The sequence below is a fragment of the Megascapheus bottae genome, chromosome 19 (assembly GCF_031878675.1).
Source record: "Megascapheus bottae isolate mThoBot1 chromosome 19, mThoBot2.hap1, whole genome shotgun sequence".
NCBI lineage: Eukaryota > Metazoa > Chordata > Mammalia > Rodentia > Geomyidae > Megascapheus > Megascapheus bottae.
Window position 1 is genome coordinate 42013607 of NC_143527.1, and position 20373 is coordinate 42033979.

Sequence of the window (20373 nt, forward strand, 5' to 3'; positions counted from 1 at the left end):
AAAAAATTGTATTAAGTGAAACAAGCCAGACCCAAAGGAACATAGGCTCAATGGTTTCCCTCATTTGTAATAATTAGCACAAACCTAGGACTCTCGTAGCAGAGGATTACAATAGCTCAAACCCTGGATACATAAAGACATATAGGATGAGGCCAAATTAACGGACCTCAATGACATGGAAACAAGAGCTTAATTATGAGTGACTGTTGTTCTTAATGTACTATGTTTTTTTTCTCTTATGCTGCCCTTTGGTTAATCCCATATTGTTAAAAGTATCTGACTTTGTTACCTGCTATATTATATATATGTTTGTTTATTTGAAACAGGAGGGGAAAATAGATTAGGGGAGGGGGTTGGGGGAAGGAAATGGGGACAAAAACACAAAAAGGGGTATCAATGTGTTAGAAATAGTGCTCCTTCTATCTGGCGAGTATAACTGTAACCCCTTTACACATAAAAATAAAATTTAAAAAAATACAGCTAAAAACAAAATAACAGCTAGAGCAGTGGCTCACGCCTATAATCCTAGTTACTAAGGAGGCTGAGATCTGAGGATCAATGTTCAAAGCCAGCCCAGGCACAAAAGGACCTGAGACTCTTATCTCCAATTAATCTCTGGAAAATGAATATATACAATTCATGATAGTATGGACATAACTATGGTAGTAGATCTTAAATTTGGAAAAACACTTTTTTGGAGGATAGGTAACAGTTAAGTACTATGCTCTGTTCCTTTCAAAGCTAAAAACTCTTGTTTTTTGGAGGTAGTGCAGCGAACTCAGCACCTCTATGTCTCCAGACCAGTTATTTTAGAGATGACAGGGTCTTGACTGTTTCCCAAGCACATGCCTGGACTATGATCCAGACCACAATCTAGCTATTTCAGACTTCCTAACACTGTTGGGAACATAGGCACACACCACTATGTTCAACTTCCCTAAAATGAGGAGGAGTCTCTTGAATTCTTCACTGGCTGGGCTGGAACCACAATTTTCTCCTCAATCTCAGCCTCCCACGTACCTTAAGATGATAAGAATGTGCCTAGGTATGGTAAACTTTTCTGAGTTTCTCAAGGCCAGGGCTCTACCACTTGAGCCACAGAACCACTACCGATTTTTTCTATGTATGTGGTACCAAGGAATTGAACCTGGGTCTTTGTGCATACTAGGTAAGCACTCTACCAGGCCAAACTCCTGGCCCTGAAACCAGTTTTAAATATACTAAATTTTACTGTATTCGAAAATACAGAAATAAAGCTATAAAGTATGGGAAACCTTGAGTATAAGAAAGGCTGATGACTTTCATGGTACCCTTTAAAATCAGAATGTAAGAAAAATAATTACAACAAAAAATGTGTATCTCAAAGGGAAAAAAGTCATTCAGAGACAGAGAGGAAGAAAAGAACTTGTTTACTTTATACTTCAAGAAATCGGGTTCCCACCCTAATATATGAATGGGAAACTTAAGTCTTGGAAATGTAGTTCTTTTTTTAAAAAAGTTGTAACTTGCCTACTCATGTGGATTCAAAAATAAATAAGCTGTATAGAAGTTTATTTAATCTAGGTTGGGGGAGAAGAGGTTCTTTTTTTTAAAAAAAATTTTTAAATATTTTTATTGTATTTAATAAAAGGGTTACATGATATTTGCCAGATAGAAGGTGCATCAATTCACATACATTGATACCCTTTCACATGTCTTGGTCCCCATTGCCCTCCCTCCCACCCCCCCTCTTGGTTTTCCCCCTTCCCTGTCCAATTTCAATTTTTTTAAATATATTTTTTATTGTAATTGATAGAAGGGTTACATATTTGCCAGATAAATGGTGCCTTAATTCCCACACATTGATACCCTTTCACATGTCACGGTACCCATTTCCCTTCCCCTCTCCCCCACCCCTCATCTTGTTTTCCCCGTTCTTTTTTTGTTGTTGTTTCTAGTAACAGAAACATATTTAACTTTTACTATTATTTTCTGTACCATGCTAATTATTTTAGTACCAAATTACATTATCTTTACATATACTTCATATCATTTCTTCAACTTGTTTCATTACCAAGATTTAGAGCTCTTTCAGAAAAATTTTGTCATCACCTAATTAAAAACCTTTACATAAGAAACGAATTATGTTAACTGTATAAAGACACTAGATTTATTAAAATAAAAAGCCTCATCTGAGCAGGACTCTTACCTCTCACTGTTTTCCTCTACCGTATCCTGCATTTTAGAGGGAAGTCCTGTGTACCGGTCACCTGTCAGTTTTTCTTCTTCTAGACCTAGACTGTTCCCATTGTACTTTTCAATGATTATTTTATTCGGTGAATGATCAAATGCAGGATTTACGTCTTCTTTAGAAAGTTCTTTCCATTGTTTCTAGAAAAGAGAAATGAACAAATAAATGCAAACACTACAGTTTTCCTAAAATCAAAAACATTTATAAATGGAAATTATTCACATTAAGAATATCTTAGCCAGGCTCCATGGCTTAAGCCTTCATTCCTTGCAACTTAGAAGACAAAGATTGGTGGATACTGCTTCCAGGCCAGGCTGGGCAAAAATAGTTAGCAAGATTCTATCTTGACTAATGAATGTGTATGTTGACTTCTGCCTGTCATTTTAGCAATATGGGCAAGAACAAACAGGAGGATAATAGTCCAGGTTTACCTGGGTATTAAGCAAGAGCCTATCTCAAAAAAAAACCAAAACCAAAACAAAAGCAAAAACCCAACAAAAAGTGCTGGCAAAATGACACAGCGGTAAAGTTTCTGCCAAGTGTGAGGCTTAGTTCAAATCAAGTACTACTTACTTTAACACTCTTTGGTATATTAAATGAATTTAAAAGAAAGAAAAAGAAAAAGGCATTTTACCAGGCCCTAGCTCTTATAAGTTGAAAATTTAAAATAAAATATTTATAACTTATATACCTTATCTATTATCTCAGCCTCCCAAGTGCTGGGATTACGGGCATATACACCCACACCCAGGCATGCAACATATGATCTGGGGTATCTTCCTGCTCCTTGCCTCTTTTCAGCACCAGTGAAAGTCAACACTGATCTCCAAGCAGGTCCCCAGGATGCCAAAGGACTTTAATCTAGTTATTTCTACCAGGCAAATTAGCAGTGCCTAATAGTTAGCCTAGGGCTTAGAAACTTCCTCCAGCACACTTGAAGTTCAGAACTTGCTGACAACACAATGCAGGACTCAGGCTGAGGAAAAATTTCAGTTTCCTTCAACAGAAGAGAAGGTCATCTCCACTACGGGGGCTAATGAGCTGGTGTGTGCCCAGCCTGGTACCATGTATGGCAGATGCGCCATCACTGCCACCATCACCAGGGCAAAGTTGGGAGAAGCACAAAGTTTAACTGGGCCTCTAAAGATGAAAAGTGAGTGTTACATAGAAAAGGAATAACATGTTCTAGAACAGTGGTGGTCTTTTAAACCTTAAGTGGGCTGGGGACACAATTATCATCTACTACCTGTCACAAAACCTCAGGGACAGTGTCCAAAGCTGTGAGTTCAAGCCCCAGGTATGGCAAAACACAACAAGAAAAAAAAAAAAAGACCCTACAACAACAACAAAAGCAAACATCTGAATTGAATGTGGTATCATATGCCTACAACCCCAGCACTTGAGGCTAGGGCAGGGGGCCAAGCCTACAGTAAGTCTCCATCTCAAAAACAAAACAAAATAAAACAAAATTCCAAACCCCAGAAAAACAAACCCCTTATCACTTTTATATAACAAAGGAAAGAAAAGAAAAATCCACATGTATCACAGTCTACTTTGAAATAGCTATCTTTACTTAGTTGCCTAAGTTAATGTATTTTTGTCTTATAATGGTAGATTTACCAAAGACTTAGAGAATGTGACACTATTGTTTTGTCTGCAAGACAGTTTGGTTCCATTTGTTTATAGAATGTAGAACTTCAGAGAGCTTGGGTCTTACTGACATAAGGCTGGAAAGGGAACAGATCTCAAGAGGAATCTTGGAAGGTAATGAGAAACAGAGAATGAAAGTGAACAATCACTAGCAACTGACTGGGCTTCAGTTACCTCTATCAACAGTTAAGAAACAACTATGCAATGACAAACAAATACACCTTTTCACTTTCTACAACAATATCAGCTTTCTCTCTTCACATGTTAAATTTTGTGCTCAAGGCTAGCACTCTACAACTTAAGCTTTATATAGCTCCACTTTCAACTTTTTGGAAGTTCTTTGAAGGTAAGACTCTCACAAATTTTCCTGCATAAGATAGATTTGAACTGCTGCCTCCAGATCTCAGCTTCCTGAAGTAGCTGGGAATATAGGAGTAAGTCACCAGTGCCCAGCTCTAAATTGCACTTTTTGTAGTGAAGGAGATCCAGGCGAACCTGGAGTAAAGATTTCATTGTACTCAACTGTTGAGCTGTAATGTTTCAAATGTTCTAGCTCTTAATACTCACAAGAGCCTTAGGAAACAGAGACTGCTATTGCATTCCTTTTATTGATGACATGGAAAGGTAACAGCAACTTGTTTCAAAGCAATGCAGCTAATAGAGCCAAAAATTTAAGATAGTCTGGGTTGACTACAGTTACTATAAACTCTACATTATGATCTGAATCTCTAAAAAGCTCACTAATTTCAGTCACAGAATAGTTCCAAAAAGTACTCATTAAAGGATTATATTGAGCTGAATGTGATGGTTCATGACTGTAATCCCTGCAGACAAAGGTTGAGGCAGAAGATTAAAAATTTGAACCTTGGGGCTGGGAGTTTGGCCTAGTGGTAGAGTGCTTGCCTAGCATGCACAAAGGCCTAGGTTCGATTCCTTGGTACCACATACATAGAAAAATGCTGGAAGTGGTACTGTGGCTCAAGTGGTAGAGCTTTGGCCTTGAGGGGAAAAAAAAAAGTCCAAGGACAATGCTCAGGCCCTGAGTTCAAGCCCCATGTCTGGCAAAAAAAAAAAAAAAAAAAAATTGAACCTAGCCAAGCCTACCTAGTGAGACCTAGTGTCAAAAAATAAGCATAAGGGCTGGGAATGTAGCCTAGTGGTATTAGTGCTTGCCTAGCATGCACGAAGACCCGGGTTCAATTTCTCAGTGCCTCACACATAGAAAAGCCAGAAGTGGTGCTGTGGCTCAAGTGGTAGAATACTAGCTTTGAGGAAAAGCCCAAGGACAGTGCTCAGGCCCCGAGATCAAGGCCCAGGACTGTCAAAAAAAAAAAAAAAAGCCATGACTGGAGGTATGTCTCAAGCAGGAAAGTCAAATCTCAGTAGTACCAAAAAAAACTCCAATTAAGAACAGTATTATAGGGGCCGGGAGTTTGGCCTAGTGGTTAAAGTGCTTGCCTAGCATGCATGAAGACCCGAGTTCGATTCCTCGGTACCACATATAGAAAAAAGCCGGAAGTGGTGCTGAGGCTCAAGTGGTAGAGCTCTAGCCTTGAGAAAGTCCAAGGACAGTGCTCAGGCCCTGAGCTCAAGCCCAGGACTGGCAAAAAAAAAAAGAACAGTATTATAGGCCAAGAGTTTGGCCTACTGGTAGAGTGCCTAGCATGCACAAAAACCCAGGTCGATTCCTCAGTACCACATACAGAGAAAAAGCCGGAAGTAGTGCTGTGGCTCAAGTGGTAGAGCTCCCACAGGCAGTGTTCAGGCTCTGAACTCAAGCCCAGGACTGGCAAACAAAAGCAAAAACAAACAAACAAAATTTGAAAAAAAGAAAAGTATTATCTCAGCTGGGCACCAGTGGCTCAAGCCTATAATCCTAGCTACTCAGGAGTCTGAGATCTGAGGATCATGGTTCAAAGCCAGCCCGGGCACTAAAGTTTGAGAGGCATTCCCAAGTCACCAGTCTCAGCTTCTTAGTGTTGATGGGTGAGGGTGAAACCATCATTTACTTAATTTGAACTTTACATGAACTCTCATGTTGAGGCTTGTGTCAATTTCATCTTTTTTTGAATACTTTACTCATGATATCCATAATTCCCATGTGAAACAAGAGGCATGGTAGGAGGAGCATGCCTCCAAGCCCAATCTCATCCAGTTCTCTCACTGCAGAGTAAAGTGATGCAATGAAACTTGAAACAGCTCTAGTTTGCTAAAAGCTTATTATTTACATCTAAGTATCAACAAATTACAGGAAATCTTAAATCATTTCTGAATTACCAAACACATGAATCTTGAAGGTTTACTGTCAGCACCAATACTGAGTGTTGGATAATATTAAGTATGTGGTAACACTAATAACTACCTTATGTATTTATGTCCAAACTTAAGCCAAAGGGCAACTAAAAAAATGATCTATTTATCTAAGTGAATCAGGGTCGCTCAAAGCTTTTGGTAAGTGGACATATGCTTATAATTATATGTATACATTATTGATTTAAGAGTCAGTCATTTTAAATTTATAACATTAACAGCTCTCCACTGTTCCTACAGGTTCTATATTATTTTTTACCTTCATAGAAAAACTAACATAAAACTGTATCTGATAATGAGAACACCATTCGACAATGTAAGTCTAAAGTAAGATTGAAATGAGAGATGTTGCCTTCAAAAAAAAGCATCAATGAAAAAGAAGAATTACATGAGTCAAGAATTTTGAAAAGAGGGGACAGGAGTTTGACCTAGTGGTAGAGTGCTTGCCTACCATGCACGAAGACCTGGGTTCGATTCCTCAGTACCACATACATAAAAAAAAGTCAGAAATGGTGCTGTGACTCAAGTGGCAGAGCGCTAGCCTTGAGGAAAAAGCCCAAGGACAGTGCTCAGGCCCTGAGTTCAAGCCCCAGGATTGGCAAGCCTCCCCCCTCCCCCCACAAATAAACAAACAAAAAACCCCAACAAAACCCATATGGCAAAAAGGAAACAAAATGGTGGAAACAATGAGTAAAGACAAAATATATGGTCATCCAGGTGCAGGTGGCTCACACCTGTGATCCTAGCTACTCAGGAGGCTGAGATCTGAGAATCAAGTCTCAAAGCCAGCCTGGGCACAAAAGGGTCTGAGACTCTTATCTTCAATTAACCTCTAGAAAAGGAGAAGTGGGGCTTGGCTCAAGGGTAGGGCGGTAGCCTTGAGCTGAAGAGCTCAGGGAAAGCGCCCAGGCCAATCAAGTCCCATGACCCACCCCCCCCCCCCAAAAAAAAAGAAAAAGAAAGAAACAAAGGAAGATTCTTTTTCCTCTTGAAAGTTTTGACAAGGGTTTATGCTTGCCTAGCATGCATGAAGACCTGGGTTTGATTCCTTGGTACCACATACATAGAAAAAGCTGGAGGGGGTGCTATGGCTCAAGTGGTAAAGCCTCAAGGTGGGGGGAAGCCCAAGGACAGTGCTTAGGCCCTGAGTTCAAGCCCCGGGACTGGCAAAAAAAAAAGAACAACAACACAAAACAAAACTAAAGAAACAGATCTGTTCATTGTCAGAAAGTTAGATTCCTATTATGTGTATTAAATATTGTACATTCCAATATCAAGTCCCCGGTAGCCCTTCCACCCAATCTCCAGCTGGTAGTGGGGCTTGAACTTAGGATTTCACTCTTATTTATCTTTTTTGCTCAAGGCTAACATTCTACCACTTGAATCTCATTTCACTTCCAACTTCTTTTGATGGTTAACTGGAAATAAGAGTCACTACAGTGGATATGTCTGCCCCATCTGACTTTGAATTGGGATCCTCAGATCTCAGCCACCTGAGTGGCTAGGATTACAGATGAGTCACTGGTGCTGGGTACATCAAGTATTATTATTATTATTGTTGTTGTTCTTACTATTGTTGGTCATGGGAATTGAATTCTGGGCCTGGGCATTGTCCCTGAGCTCTTCAGCCCATCAAGGCTACCACCCTACCCCTTGAGCCACAGCACCACTTCTGGCTTTCTGGTGGTTAATTGGAGTTGAGTCTCCCAGACTTTTGTGCCCAGGTTCTGAACGAAATTCTCAGGTCTCAGCCTCCTGAGTAGCTAGGATTATAGGCATGAGCCATCGTACCTGGCTTGCATCAAGTTTTTTTTTTTTTCCTGTTCGGTCGTGTGGCTTCAACTCTGGGGTATTGTCCCTCAGCTCTTCAGCTCAAGCCTACTGCCCTATCGCTTGAGCCAAGTGCCACTTCCAGTTTTCTAGTGGTTAATTGGAGATGAGTCTCACAATCTTTAGTGCCTGGGCAGCTTTGAACTGAGATCCTAATATCTCAGCCCCATGTGTAGCTGGGATTACAGGGGTGAGCCACCGCGCCCTGCTTTGCATCAAATTTTTAATGGAGTAAAAATTCTTAAATCTTTTGCTTTTTTCAATGTTTAAATCCTCTCTTACATGAAAACTTCAGTTTCTTTAATGAAATCTTATTCCACCAGGACTTTTTTTTTTCCTGGTTGGACATGGGGTTTGAACTCAGGGTTGGGTGTTATACCTGAACCTCTTTGTATATAAGGCTAGTGTTCTACCCACTTGAGCCACAGTGTCAATTCCAGCTTTTTCTGAATAGTTTACTGGAGATAAGAATCTCACAGACATTCCTGCCTGGGCTGGCTTTAAAGTACAATCCTCAGATCTCAGCCTCCTGCAAACATAGGATTTACAGGCATTTGCCACAAATGCCCGGCACATCAGTGTTTTTTAAATAATGTAACAGATCTAATGACGCTGACTATACTTGATCTTGTAAGCTTAAATAAGTACATAATTTTAAGACAGCCAGCTTTAACTTTACCACAGTAATTTAAATGTATTCTTTGGAAAGGACAACATAATGGCTTAAGTGGAGTACTGTTAGTTGATGTGAGTTATATTTAATAAGCAGTTTTTTTCTTATAGTACTAGGGATTAAACGCAGGAATCTGCTTGCTCGGCAAGTTCTCTATCACTTGAACCATTCATCTAGATCTTTTGTTCATGACAGGGTCATGTTACCTTTTTTGGCCAGTCCTGGGGCTTAAACTCAGGGCCTGAGCACTATCCTTGGGCTTTTTAAAGGCTAGAGCTCTACCACTTGAGCCACAGCACCATTTTTGTTTTTTTTCTATGTATGTGGTACTGAGGAACAGAGGCTGGGTCTTTGTGCATGCTAGGCAAGCACTCTACCACTAGACCAAACTCCCGGCCCCTTATTGGTCAAGAATTGGTCTCAAACTCCTGCTCCTTCTGTCCTTAGCTCCCAGTTAACTATGATTATAGATAGGAGACTCCACACACACAAATTACTGAACAGGTATTTTTTCCCAGTAAAAGTTTACCTGTATATTTGAATCTCCCTTTATACTCTTTGCTCCTTCTATTATAGCCATGTAAGAGAATCTGAGTTGATCTGGGGTCTGAATAAGTCCCATTCGGTATTTTCTCATATTCAGTAACACTTGTTTAATGTTAATATCATCTCCTTTTTCCATCTGTAAAAAAAGTAAAACAAAACATCTGTAAAAAAAAAAAAAGTAAAAGCAAACAAAAACAATATAAGACCAATGTAAGACTCTAGACGAGCATTTGCTCTTCAAAAACTGGAATAATTTAATGCATTCCCCCCATCTACTAATTTTTCTCATGCCTCAATAGTCCATGTGGTATAAGATTTTTACTCTTAAATGACTCAAAATTATAAGCCATAATAATGCCAGTTACTCTGGCCAATAATTGGTCAAAGGAAGGACTTAGGATGAGTTGTGGCTAGTATAAGGGTAAATCTACTATGATTAGTTTTTTTTAAACATTTTAGAAAGAGTATAACAATTTTTTGTGTATATTTTTGCCAATTGTCCTCCTGCCCTCTTCATGTCTACACTATAGATATGATGTCTAGATGTTCAGTAGCCATCTAAAGATTGTAGAAAGGTCAGAAAAAGCCTCAGTTCATGGTAGCACTGCTGAGCTACTGTACCAGCTCTGGACTATTGATGTGGTTTTTGAAACCATCTTGATTGTAAAAGATTTAAGATGCTCTGCCACTGAGTCATATCCAATTTTGTTTTTCCCCCTTTGGTGGGTCTTGGGGCTTGAACTCTACCTGCAGGCTGTCCCTGAACTCTTCAGCTCAAGGCTACCGCCCTATTCCTGGGCCTGGGCACTGTCCCTTAGCTCTTCAGCTCAAGGCTACCATCCTACCCTTGAGTCAAGCCCACTTCCCAATTTCTAGAGGTTAATTGGCAATAAGAGTCTCAGGTCCTTTTGTGCTGGGCTGCCCTTGAACCTTGCTCCTCAGATCTCAGCCTGTGAGCAGCTAGGATTATAGGCGTAAGCCACCGTGCTCCCAGCTACATCATCTAGTTTTAATACTCATCACTAACAACAACAACAAAAACCCACCAGAGTTTAAAAAATGATAAAGTACACTTCAATACAGCAATCTAAATTTAATGCCCTAATAATTTTAGCAATATAGATACATCATATATGGTTAGAGTGGTGAAGCAATCCAGAGGCATGTCAAGATTCAATTGTTTCTAGTTTTAGTTTTGTTCGCTAGATACAATATCTGAGGTATTCTAAAGGTATCATTCTATGCATCAAGATGTTAACTATTTGAAAATCTATTTTATGCTGGTAGACATGTACAAAGTATAAGAATGCTGATATCGGAACTGACAGTGTGGCCTAGAGAAAGAATCCCTGCTTAGCATGCACAAAGCCCTGGGTTTGATCTGGGTTTGATCTATGAGTACCACACACATACACAGAAAAAGCCAGAAGTGGTGCTGTGGTTCAAGTGGTAGACCGCTAGCCTTGAGAAAGCCCAACCCTTTAGTTCAAGCCCCACAACTGGCAAAAAAAAAAAAAAAAAAAAAAAAAAAAGCTGAGCTCAGTACACTGAAACATAACTAAATTTATAGCAATAGATAACAGAAACCAATATAAGTAAGAACATATAGGACCTGGGCTGGGCACCTATGGCTCACACACTTCTAATCCTAACTACTCAGAAGGCTGAGATTAGAGGATTGAAGTTTGAAGCCAGACTGGGCACTGTGAGACTGTGAGACTCTTTCCTTGAGCACAAAGTCTTAGGGTCATTGGCCAGGCCCGAGTTCAAGCCCTATGATCAGCATAATAAAACACTGGACTACTGGACTTGTCTAGGTTACTGATCTCTTTTGGAGGGGCAGTCCTTGAGCTTTCTCAAAGCTAAGCATTCAATCCTGAGCTACAGCACCACTTCTCGCTTTTTTTGTATATGTGGTACTAAGGAATTGAACCCAGAGCTTCTTGCATGCTAGGCAAGTATTTTACCACTAGGCCACACTCAGTCCAATGATAATCCTAAAACAAGCTCAGCAAAACAGAAACTGATACTGGAAATACTGATAACACAGAACTCAAGGCATAAGGCATTGCTGAAGGCTTTGATTTTTTTAATAAAAAGATAGAATTTGGATGGGATATAGAAGTTCTCTATTTCCAATATAAGACAAAAAAAAAATCAATGTCCTAGAAAGACACAACAAAAAAAATCCCAGCTGTGACTGGGAATGGTCAGTAAAGAAAGAATATAGCTCCTTGACTATAAATATATAGTTTTGAGTATCTATGTTTTGAATATCTCTATTTAATCCATACTGGCCTTGAAATGGAAATCCTCCTGACTCAGCCAAGTGCTGAGATTACTGGCATGAGCCACCATGCCCAGCTCTTTTATTTTGTTGCTTTTTCTTTTTAAAACCAAACTTCTCAAGTACCTTTTCAATAATTTTAGACACAGAGAAAATGGAAACAAAAAGTTTCATGTTTTCCTTAAGAAAAGTACTTCAATCTTAAAAAGCTAGCTCCAGGGACCAGGAGTTTGGCCTAGTGGTAGAGTGCTTGCCTAGAATGCACGAAGACCTGGGATCGATTCCTCAGTACCGCATATATAGAAAAGGCTCAAAGTGGTGCTGTGGCTCAAGTGGTAGAGGAAAGCCCAACAACAGTGCACAGGCTCTGAGTTCAAGGCCCAGGACTGGCAAAAGAAAAGAAAAAAAAAGCGCTAGCTCCAATGCTATGCACTGGTGGCTCACACCTCAGGAGGCTGAGGTTTGAGGACCATGGGCAGGAAAGCTTGAGACTCCAATTAACCACACTAAAACTGAAAATGGAACTGAACAAGAAACAGTTCAAAGGCAGTACCCAGGCCCTGAATTCAAGCCCTATAACTGACCGAAAAAAGAAACAAACCACTAGCTCTAAAATATGACTGGCAGGAGGCAAGGATTTACTCCTGACATTACAAACAAGCCATAAATAATAATGATAAATCAATAACAGTGAAATGAGATCACAAGATGCACTTACCAGAATAAGACATGTGTCTACCAGAGAGAAGGTGCCAGAGCGCCCAATGCCTGCACTACAGTGGATTATAGCAGGCCCATGGTCAGGGTTCAAGGAGCCAGATTCTCTCACTTTAAACAAGAAATTGAGAAATGAAGCTGGTGATTCAGGTACTCCAAAATCTGGCCAGGTAGTATAATGAAAGTGAGATATTGTTCTGGATTCACCACTCTAAAAAGTGAAAAATCAAAGGAGGTGTTAGTTCTAGTATTTTCTTTTTTAAAAACTTATGTGTTTTGGGGTAGGGATTTTGGCCTAGTGGGAGAGTGCTTGCCTAGCATGCACGAAGACCTGGGTTTGACTCCTCAGTACCACATACATAGAAAAAAGCTGGAAGTGGTGCTGAGGCTCAAGTGGTAGAGCTCTAGCCTGTGAAAGTCCAAGGACAGTGCTCAGGCCCTGAGCTCAAGCCCAGGATTAGCAAAAAATAAATAAAAATAAATTATGTATTTTGTACAATGTGTTTAATCCTATGGGCTGCTTGTACCAATACTGCTTATTTTTTGATAATCATGTACATAAGTCAGGAAAAATTTTTCTTATGGGAATTTGGAATATACTAATAATAGCTAACAGTATTTTTGATGACTTGTTTTAAACTCATTACTTAAAAACTCAATTCTATTAAAACCCATTTTTTTAAATTGTAATTAGTAAAAGGGTTACATGATATTTGCCAGATAGAAGGTGCATTAATTCACATACATTGATACCCTTCCATATGTCTTGGTACCCATTACCCTCCTCCCCACACCCCCCACCCGTCTTGGTTTTCCCCCCTTCCCTATCAAATTTCAAATAACCAAATACAAATAAATTCAATATATCAGATAACAAAGTGAGATACTATAACAATATGAGATAACCAAGGGACAGCAAAGGAGATGAGAGACAACATAGTACATTAAGGACAACAATCATTCGTTATATGGCTTTTGTTTCAATCTCCTGGAGGTCCTTTCAATTAGCTTCATACTATATGGCCTTATGTATCAAGATTTTGCTCTATTGCAGATCTCTGCTAGTAGAGCCCAAGGTTTCTACTCATTATGACGAATGAGGGAAACCATTGAGCCTAAGTTCCTTTGAGTCTGGCTTACTTCACTTAATATGATTTTTTCTAAGTCTTTCCATTTCCTAACAAATGGGTCGATGTCATTCTTTCTGACAGCAGCATAGAATTCCATTGTGTACAAATACCACAACTTGTTGATCCACTCATCAACTGAGGGACATCTAGGTTGGTTCCATATCTTTGCTATGGTGAATAGTGCTGCAATGAACATTGTTGTGCTAGTGGATTTAGTATGCCCTTGTTTCTGGATGGTTGGGTAAATGCCAAGTAGTGGAATTGCTGGGTCATAGGGGAGTTCTATGTAAAACCCATTTTTAAACAACAAAAACCTCCACCATTTGCTGGATGAAAAATGAGAGCCAAAAAGTAAATAAATTACCCAAGTTCACAGGGCTAGAGAACAGAAGAGCCAACATCTGACCCAGCATTTGGGTTGTCTAGCCACTACCTACCATATATTAAATTGCCTCTCATAGTATATAATGGCTTTTTTCTTAAAAATTTCTATAATTTCACATTAATTTTTAAAAAGAACTACAAACTTGTTTTATAAATATCATATTCCCTTTATATGATCAATATTGTTTAGATACTACTGCAAAAGCACAGCAGAGAAACTCAAGAATAAAAGGGATAATCTTTACATTTTAAACTGGAGTCCCTCCTAATTGCTCCTGTTCTCCATGGTGATAATTTCCAGTGCTAAAGCTGTTTATGTGCCTGTGCTGATATGCTGAAATGGCTTACCAACATGCTAAAAATGTTTCCTGTCTCTTAACCCTGCCTAGCATCCACTATCATTTCCTGGATATTCCTGATGATCTTTATTTCTGAGTAACTCATTATGAAAACGTTCTTTAGCTTTCTGCCAATTGCCTTTTGCCCCAAGGAACACTTCTGTGAATTCTCTTCATCTCTTAAATGAAGCAATGACCTACTAATATATCTTTGAACCATTTTCCCATTTCATTATAAAATACTTTTAAGAGGAAGCAGGCTTATGAGCAGCATTTTTAAAACCTTTGTAGGTTTAAAGGTTAACAGCTAAAAATAATCACCTTGCTAATAAATATTTTCAAAATTCAAAATTAGAAGTTTTCATTAAAAATATAACAAAAACATAAAACTTAGGTGGGCTCTTGTGGCTAATCAATGTAATCTTAGCTAGTCAGAAGGCTGTCCTTGGACACCTTTTACTCAAGCCTAGCACTCTGCCACTTGAGCCACAGTGCCACTTCTGGCTTTTTCTGTATGTGTGGTTCCAGGGAATGGAACCCAGGGCTTCGTGCATCCTAGGTGAGCCCACAATCACTAAACCATGCTCCCAGCCCTAAAATTTTTATTTTTTGTGCCAGTCCTGGGCCTGGATGCTGTCGTTGAGCTTTTCTGTTCAAGCCGGGCGCTCTATCATTGGAGCCACAGCTCCAATTCTGGGTTTTTGGTGGTTAACTGGAGACAGGAGTTTTACTGACTTTCCTGCTGTGGGTGGTTGGCTTAGAACTGTGATCCTTGTATCTCAGCTTTCTGAATAGCTAGCATTATAAGCATGAGTTACTAGTACCCAAGTGATGTTTTCTTTTTAAAATTGAGGTCCTAGTGACAGGATATTCAAAGCCAGTTCCCAGAAATATTTATCATCACTAATAAAATAAAGTCTTTCCCACTAATAAGATTGCTGGCCTTGCCATAGACAACCAGAATTATGGACATTTTTTTTTTCTTTTCTTTTCTTTTTTTGCAGGTTCTGGGGCATGAATTCAGGGCCTGAGCTCTGTCCTTGGGCTTTCTCAAGGCTAGATCCATAGCCTTGAGCCAGAGCACCATTTCCAGCTTTTTTCTAAGTATGTGGTACCGAGGAATCTAACCGGGGTCTTTGTGCATGCTAGGCAAGTTAGGCCAGACTCCCAGCCCCTTAAGGACTTTTTAAAGAGGTTAATTTTGATTAAGTTACTCTTGTTACAACAAGTATTTTTTTAAAAAAAAAAACAGCTCACAAAATCATCTAAGTCCAACTTACAAAAGATCATATGAAGGATCAAAACCCCAGATTTACTATTCTGGCACAGAAATGTTCATCTGCACAACCTGCACCCTTTTCTCCTTTCCATGTTGGGGGAATAAGGTAAAAGAATGAAAAGCTAAAACATCTTTATTTCAAACAATATTACAACTTTTGAAAACCTGCTCATGTCAAAACAATGAAAGCATCCTTTTTCTGGCCACCAAGGCACATCACCTTTTCTTCTCTGATCCCCAGCTGTCTCTTTCATTCTTTTCCCAAGACTTTAATTAGTTCCCTCCTTATATTCTACTGGAGCTAGAACTATAATTACAATGACAAGGCCACCTGTGCAGTTCTTGCACACATGCCTACCAAGTTTTCTTTGTAAAAACACATTTCAAATACCATATTCCACACAAATGTCAGTGACTTGATAAACAGAAAATTATAGTGGCTTTTTAATGCAAAATCCAATTTATATGATAAAATCCTAAATGTAAAATTTCTGTTTACAGATACTAACTTCCTACACAGGGAGGACAAAAAGTAGGTATTAAACCAGGAGGACTTGGGCCTGGAGCATGGCCTAGTTAGTGAGAAAGTGCTTGCCTAGCACACACAAAGCCCTGCGTTTAATTCTTCAGTACCACATACACAGAAAAAGCTGGAAATGGTGCTGTTGCTCAAGTGGTAGAGCACAAGTCTTGAGGAAAGCCCAAGGACAGTGCCCAGGCCCTGAGTCCAAATGCCAGGACTGGCAACAAAGCAAAACAAACAAAACAACACAGGAGGACTATTAGGGTCTATAGCAGTTATGTGTCTGTCCTCTCTAAGGCAACTCAATATTCACTATACATAAAATTAGAATTTATCTTGTTGGTATTAAAGTCTGTACAGTTCTGTAGCCACAGGCCCAATTACTATGTATATACCAAGTATACACTAAGAATAGAAATTACATTTACTAGGTATTTACTAGGTATATATCTTGTTACTAGGTAACAAGATTCAGTTTCTAAAAGACTTAGTTTGTAATCTGTGAACAGTTAATTTGTAAACAGTATTTACCTTATAAGGCTACTGTGAGGAATAAATGAAGCAATGAATGTTAAGTGCCTGACATTCATGTACATACAGTAAATGCTTCACAATAGATACTAGCTATTTTTCTAAGTTGTTCTTTTTTTTTTTAATTTTTAAAATTATAATTATAAAGATGATAGCTGGGCACCTGTAATCCTAGCTATTCAGGAGGCAGAGATCTGAGTACTGCAATTCAAAGACAGCCAGGACAGAAAATCTGAGACTCTCATCTTTAATCACCTCAAATCCGGAAGTGGAGCTGTGGTTCAAAGTAGTAGCCTTGAGGCTAATGCTCACACACTTTGTATAAGTGTTTTAACCAAAAAGTTTCATATCAAAGAGTGAAAACATTATTATTCCTTAATCAGATGTGAAATCTGTACTTGCATCATCAGTGCCTTAGCTCAGCCGTAACTCATTTTTGCTGTGATCATAACATCATCAGTGATAGTTACTGACAACAATCCATCTGGAAAGATAGAATTCACTAGGTCAGAAGTAAAGGTACAGCTACGCACGGGCTTATATTCTAAGCAAAGGGAAAAGCAATATACAAGGCAGGGGTCTCATAGGAACTGGTCTAGTTGTGATGTATGAGCATTTCTAAACACTGAACAGCTGCTGCCTACAAGAAGGCTGACAAGGAAGCAAGGGTTGGATGAAGCGGAGTCACTGGAGGTAGCCTTTCTTCTATAACTGACTCAGGCAAGGAAGGAATTTTACAGCATGGTAGGAATATCACAACCTAGGTTCTAGAACATTCCAGTATAGTATCTTTGACAGAGATGGGCACAAAGGCAGAAGATAAGGACTCTACCCCCAAGAGATGAAAAATCTTTCCATGGAGTAAAAATATACACATGTACTGGGAACATAGCTTAGTGGTAGGGTGCTTGCCTAGCATGCATGAAGTCCTGGGTTCGATTCCTCAGCATCACATACACAGGAAAAAAAAAGCTGGAAATGGTGTTGTGCTGTGGCTCAAGTGGTAGATTGCTAAACTTGAGCACTCTACAACTTGAACCACAACACCACTCCTGGCTTTTTCTGTGTATGTGGTACAGAGGAATCAAACCCAGGGCTTTGTGCTTGCTAAGCAAGTACTCTACCACTAGGCCAGGCTCCAAGCCCAAGGGGATATTTTAGTATGTAAGACAGAAACAGACTGAGAAGAGCGGAAGACAGTCTAGCTGGTATGAACTTTTTAAATTACTCTGAATCAAATCTCAGTTGAGCATCATAACAATAGATATTCATCCTCTTTCAGGTAAATCTAGAGAGACAATGAAATGGAGGACAGTCAGTATTATAATAGCATTCCTGGAACTTGATAAATATAAAAAGCTGGGCAGGGCTGGGAGTTTGGCCTAGTGGTAGAGTGCTTGCCTAGCATGCACGAAGACCTGGGTTCCATTCCTCAGTACAACATACATAGAAAAAGCTAGAAGTGGTACTGTGGCTCAACTGGTAGAGCTCTAGCCTTGAGAAAGACCAAGGACAGGGCATAGATGCCCTGTTCCAACCTTTTCTTAAATCTTAAATATGTGTGTGTTTTGGTGTTAGGGAATGAATCTAAGATTTAAAAAATGCTAGTTGGGTACTCTACAACTGAACTGTATGTACTTCCAGCTTTTCAGCAATTTATTCTTCTTTTTTATATGCTAGAGATTGAATAGAGCCTTATGTAGACAAGACCTACACAACTCTGTATATGCTGGTTTTGGAATTTCAACTCATGGCTTGGGCGCTGTCCCTGAGCTTTTGTGCTCAAGGGTACTGCTCTATCATTGAAGCCACAGGCTTTTTGATGCTTACTGGACATAAAAATTTTCATAGACTTTCCTAACTGAGCTGGCTTCAAACTATGTCCTTAGGCCTCAGGCTCTAAGTAGCTACGACTCTGTAAACAGGTCTGAGGCACCAGCACCCAACATCAAAATATTCTTCATTTTTTTTGGGGGGGGGTGGGCAGGAGCAGTCCTGGGCTTGAGATCAGGGCCTGAGCCCTGTCCTTGGACTTTCTCAAGGCTAGAGCTCTATCACCTGAGCCTCAGCACCACTTCTGGCTTTTTTTATTCTATACATGTGGCACCAAAGAATCGAACCTGGGTTTTTGTGCATGCTAGGCAAGCACTCTACCACTTGGCCAAACTCCCGACCCCAAAATACTCTTAATAAATGTTCAATCTGAAATATAACCTTGGACTTTGGGATTTCCTATGGGTGCTAAAACAGTAAACAGGAATAAAATCTTAAAACACAAAAGACTTATGACTAGAACTTATCCAAATGTATGTGCTATATCAAATTCTAAAGCCAATGAGGAATAATTTAAAACAATCATATAAAGTCCAATCTTTTGGGCAAGAAAAGTCTTACGTTGATATTTTCTAATTGTAGTAGATGGACTGTATAGTATGACTTCACATCTTCAGACAAGAGCTTCACACTAAATCCGGTTTCTTCAAACAGCATCTCTCGGTCATCTGTCGGCCAGTATTGTGCACATTTAACCTAAATTTAAGGACAGTTTGTAGATATCAGAAGATCATCAAAAGGGAAAACAAACCTCATCTGTGCATATGCATTCAAGTACCCAAACCTAAAAACAGTCATTACCATATCTTATGATACTTACTAGTAGACACACAAAAAAGAACAAACTCAAGACTTCATACTCTCACGTGGCTTATTCTTTTTCTTTTTTCTATGTATGTGGGTACCGAGGAATCAAACCCAGGTCTTCATGCATGCTAGTCAAGCACTCTACGTCTAGGCCAAATTCACAGTCCTCTCACACAGCTTTCACCAAAGGTGGTGCTCTACCTACCACACCTCCGTCCACTTAAGCCATACCTCAACTTTTGCAACTCTCTGCTGATCAATTAGAAATAAGAGTTTTATGGACTTTTCTGCTAAGGCTCACTTTCAATCTTGATCCTCAAATCTTAGCTTCATAAGCAGCTAAGGAGTGTATGCATAAGCTACCTGGCCCCATTAGCCATAACTTTTAAAAAGAACAAGTGTTTGAAATACATATTGAAAGAGAGAATTAAGGCAACAAAAGAATACATAGTGTCAGGTTTTTGTTCATTTGTTTTTTTGTGGGTCATGGGAGCTTGAACTCTGGGCCTAGGTGCTGTCCCTGAGCTCTTCAGCTCAAGATTACCACCCCACCTCTGGAGCCACAGCCCCACTTCCCTATTAAAACCATTAACTGGAGATAAAAGTCTCACAGTTAGTGTTGGTTTTTAACACGCAATGCTATTTATTAGGCCCTTCCTATTCATGGGTTCGAATTGCCCCCCATCCAGAGCTGGTAAAAAAAAAAATTCAGGAAAAAAATGCATCTGTATTAAATTTATTTTTCTTGTTACTACTGTATAAACTTATGTACGAAACTTATTGTAAAAACATATATCCTATTAAGTATTACAACTAATTTAGAGATTTAAAGTATAAGGGAGAATGTGTGTAGGTTCTCTTCAAATACTATATCATTTTATGCAACAGACATTGGCTAAGGCTCCCGAAATCAATCTCTCACAGATAAAAAGGACAACTGTATAGGCATATACAACCTCTGATAATATAAAGTACAATTAAGAATAGTGGTGGCGGAGAACTGGAGACTTGGCTCATTTGTATAAAATACTTGCTTAGCAGCACAGGACCAAGTAACAAAGTACCACCACCTAACAAAATAAAACACATACACACACATAGAATGGGGAAATTTTTTCATAAAATGTGGTAGGATTGGGAATCTATTTTCTGTGTGATATAGGGTATGATAAAATATTCTTCATCCCTTATTCCTGATATCTTTGAAAATCATGATTTGAGATATGATAAAAGTTGCAGATGTAAGCTGGAATGGGTTGGAAAGGGTTAGTCTAATCTCTAAAGTTTCCATTTGAATTGGAAATA

General features: G+C 39.2%; 1 protein-coding gene across 3 annotated transcripts in view; it reads right to left on the minus strand.

The window, feature by feature from the left end:
- The window catches only part of Ptpn2 (protein tyrosine phosphatase non-receptor type 2), an 84577-nt gene that overhangs the window by 11784 nt on the left and 52420 nt on the right, over positions 1–20373 (minus strand). For all 3 annotated transcript variants that reach the window (XM_090353449.1, XM_090353450.1, XM_090353448.1), the window contains exons 5-8: positions 18823–18957; positions 12245–12454; positions 9223–9375; positions 2189–2370 (exon numbers count right to left, since the gene is read on the minus strand). In XM_090353449.1, the coding sequence (XP_090209575.1) occupies positions 2189–2370; positions 9223–9375; positions 12245–12454; positions 18823–18957 (680 nt within the window). The remainder of the gene's footprint in view (positions 1–2188; positions 2371–9222; positions 9376–12244; positions 12455–18822; positions 18958–20373) is intronic.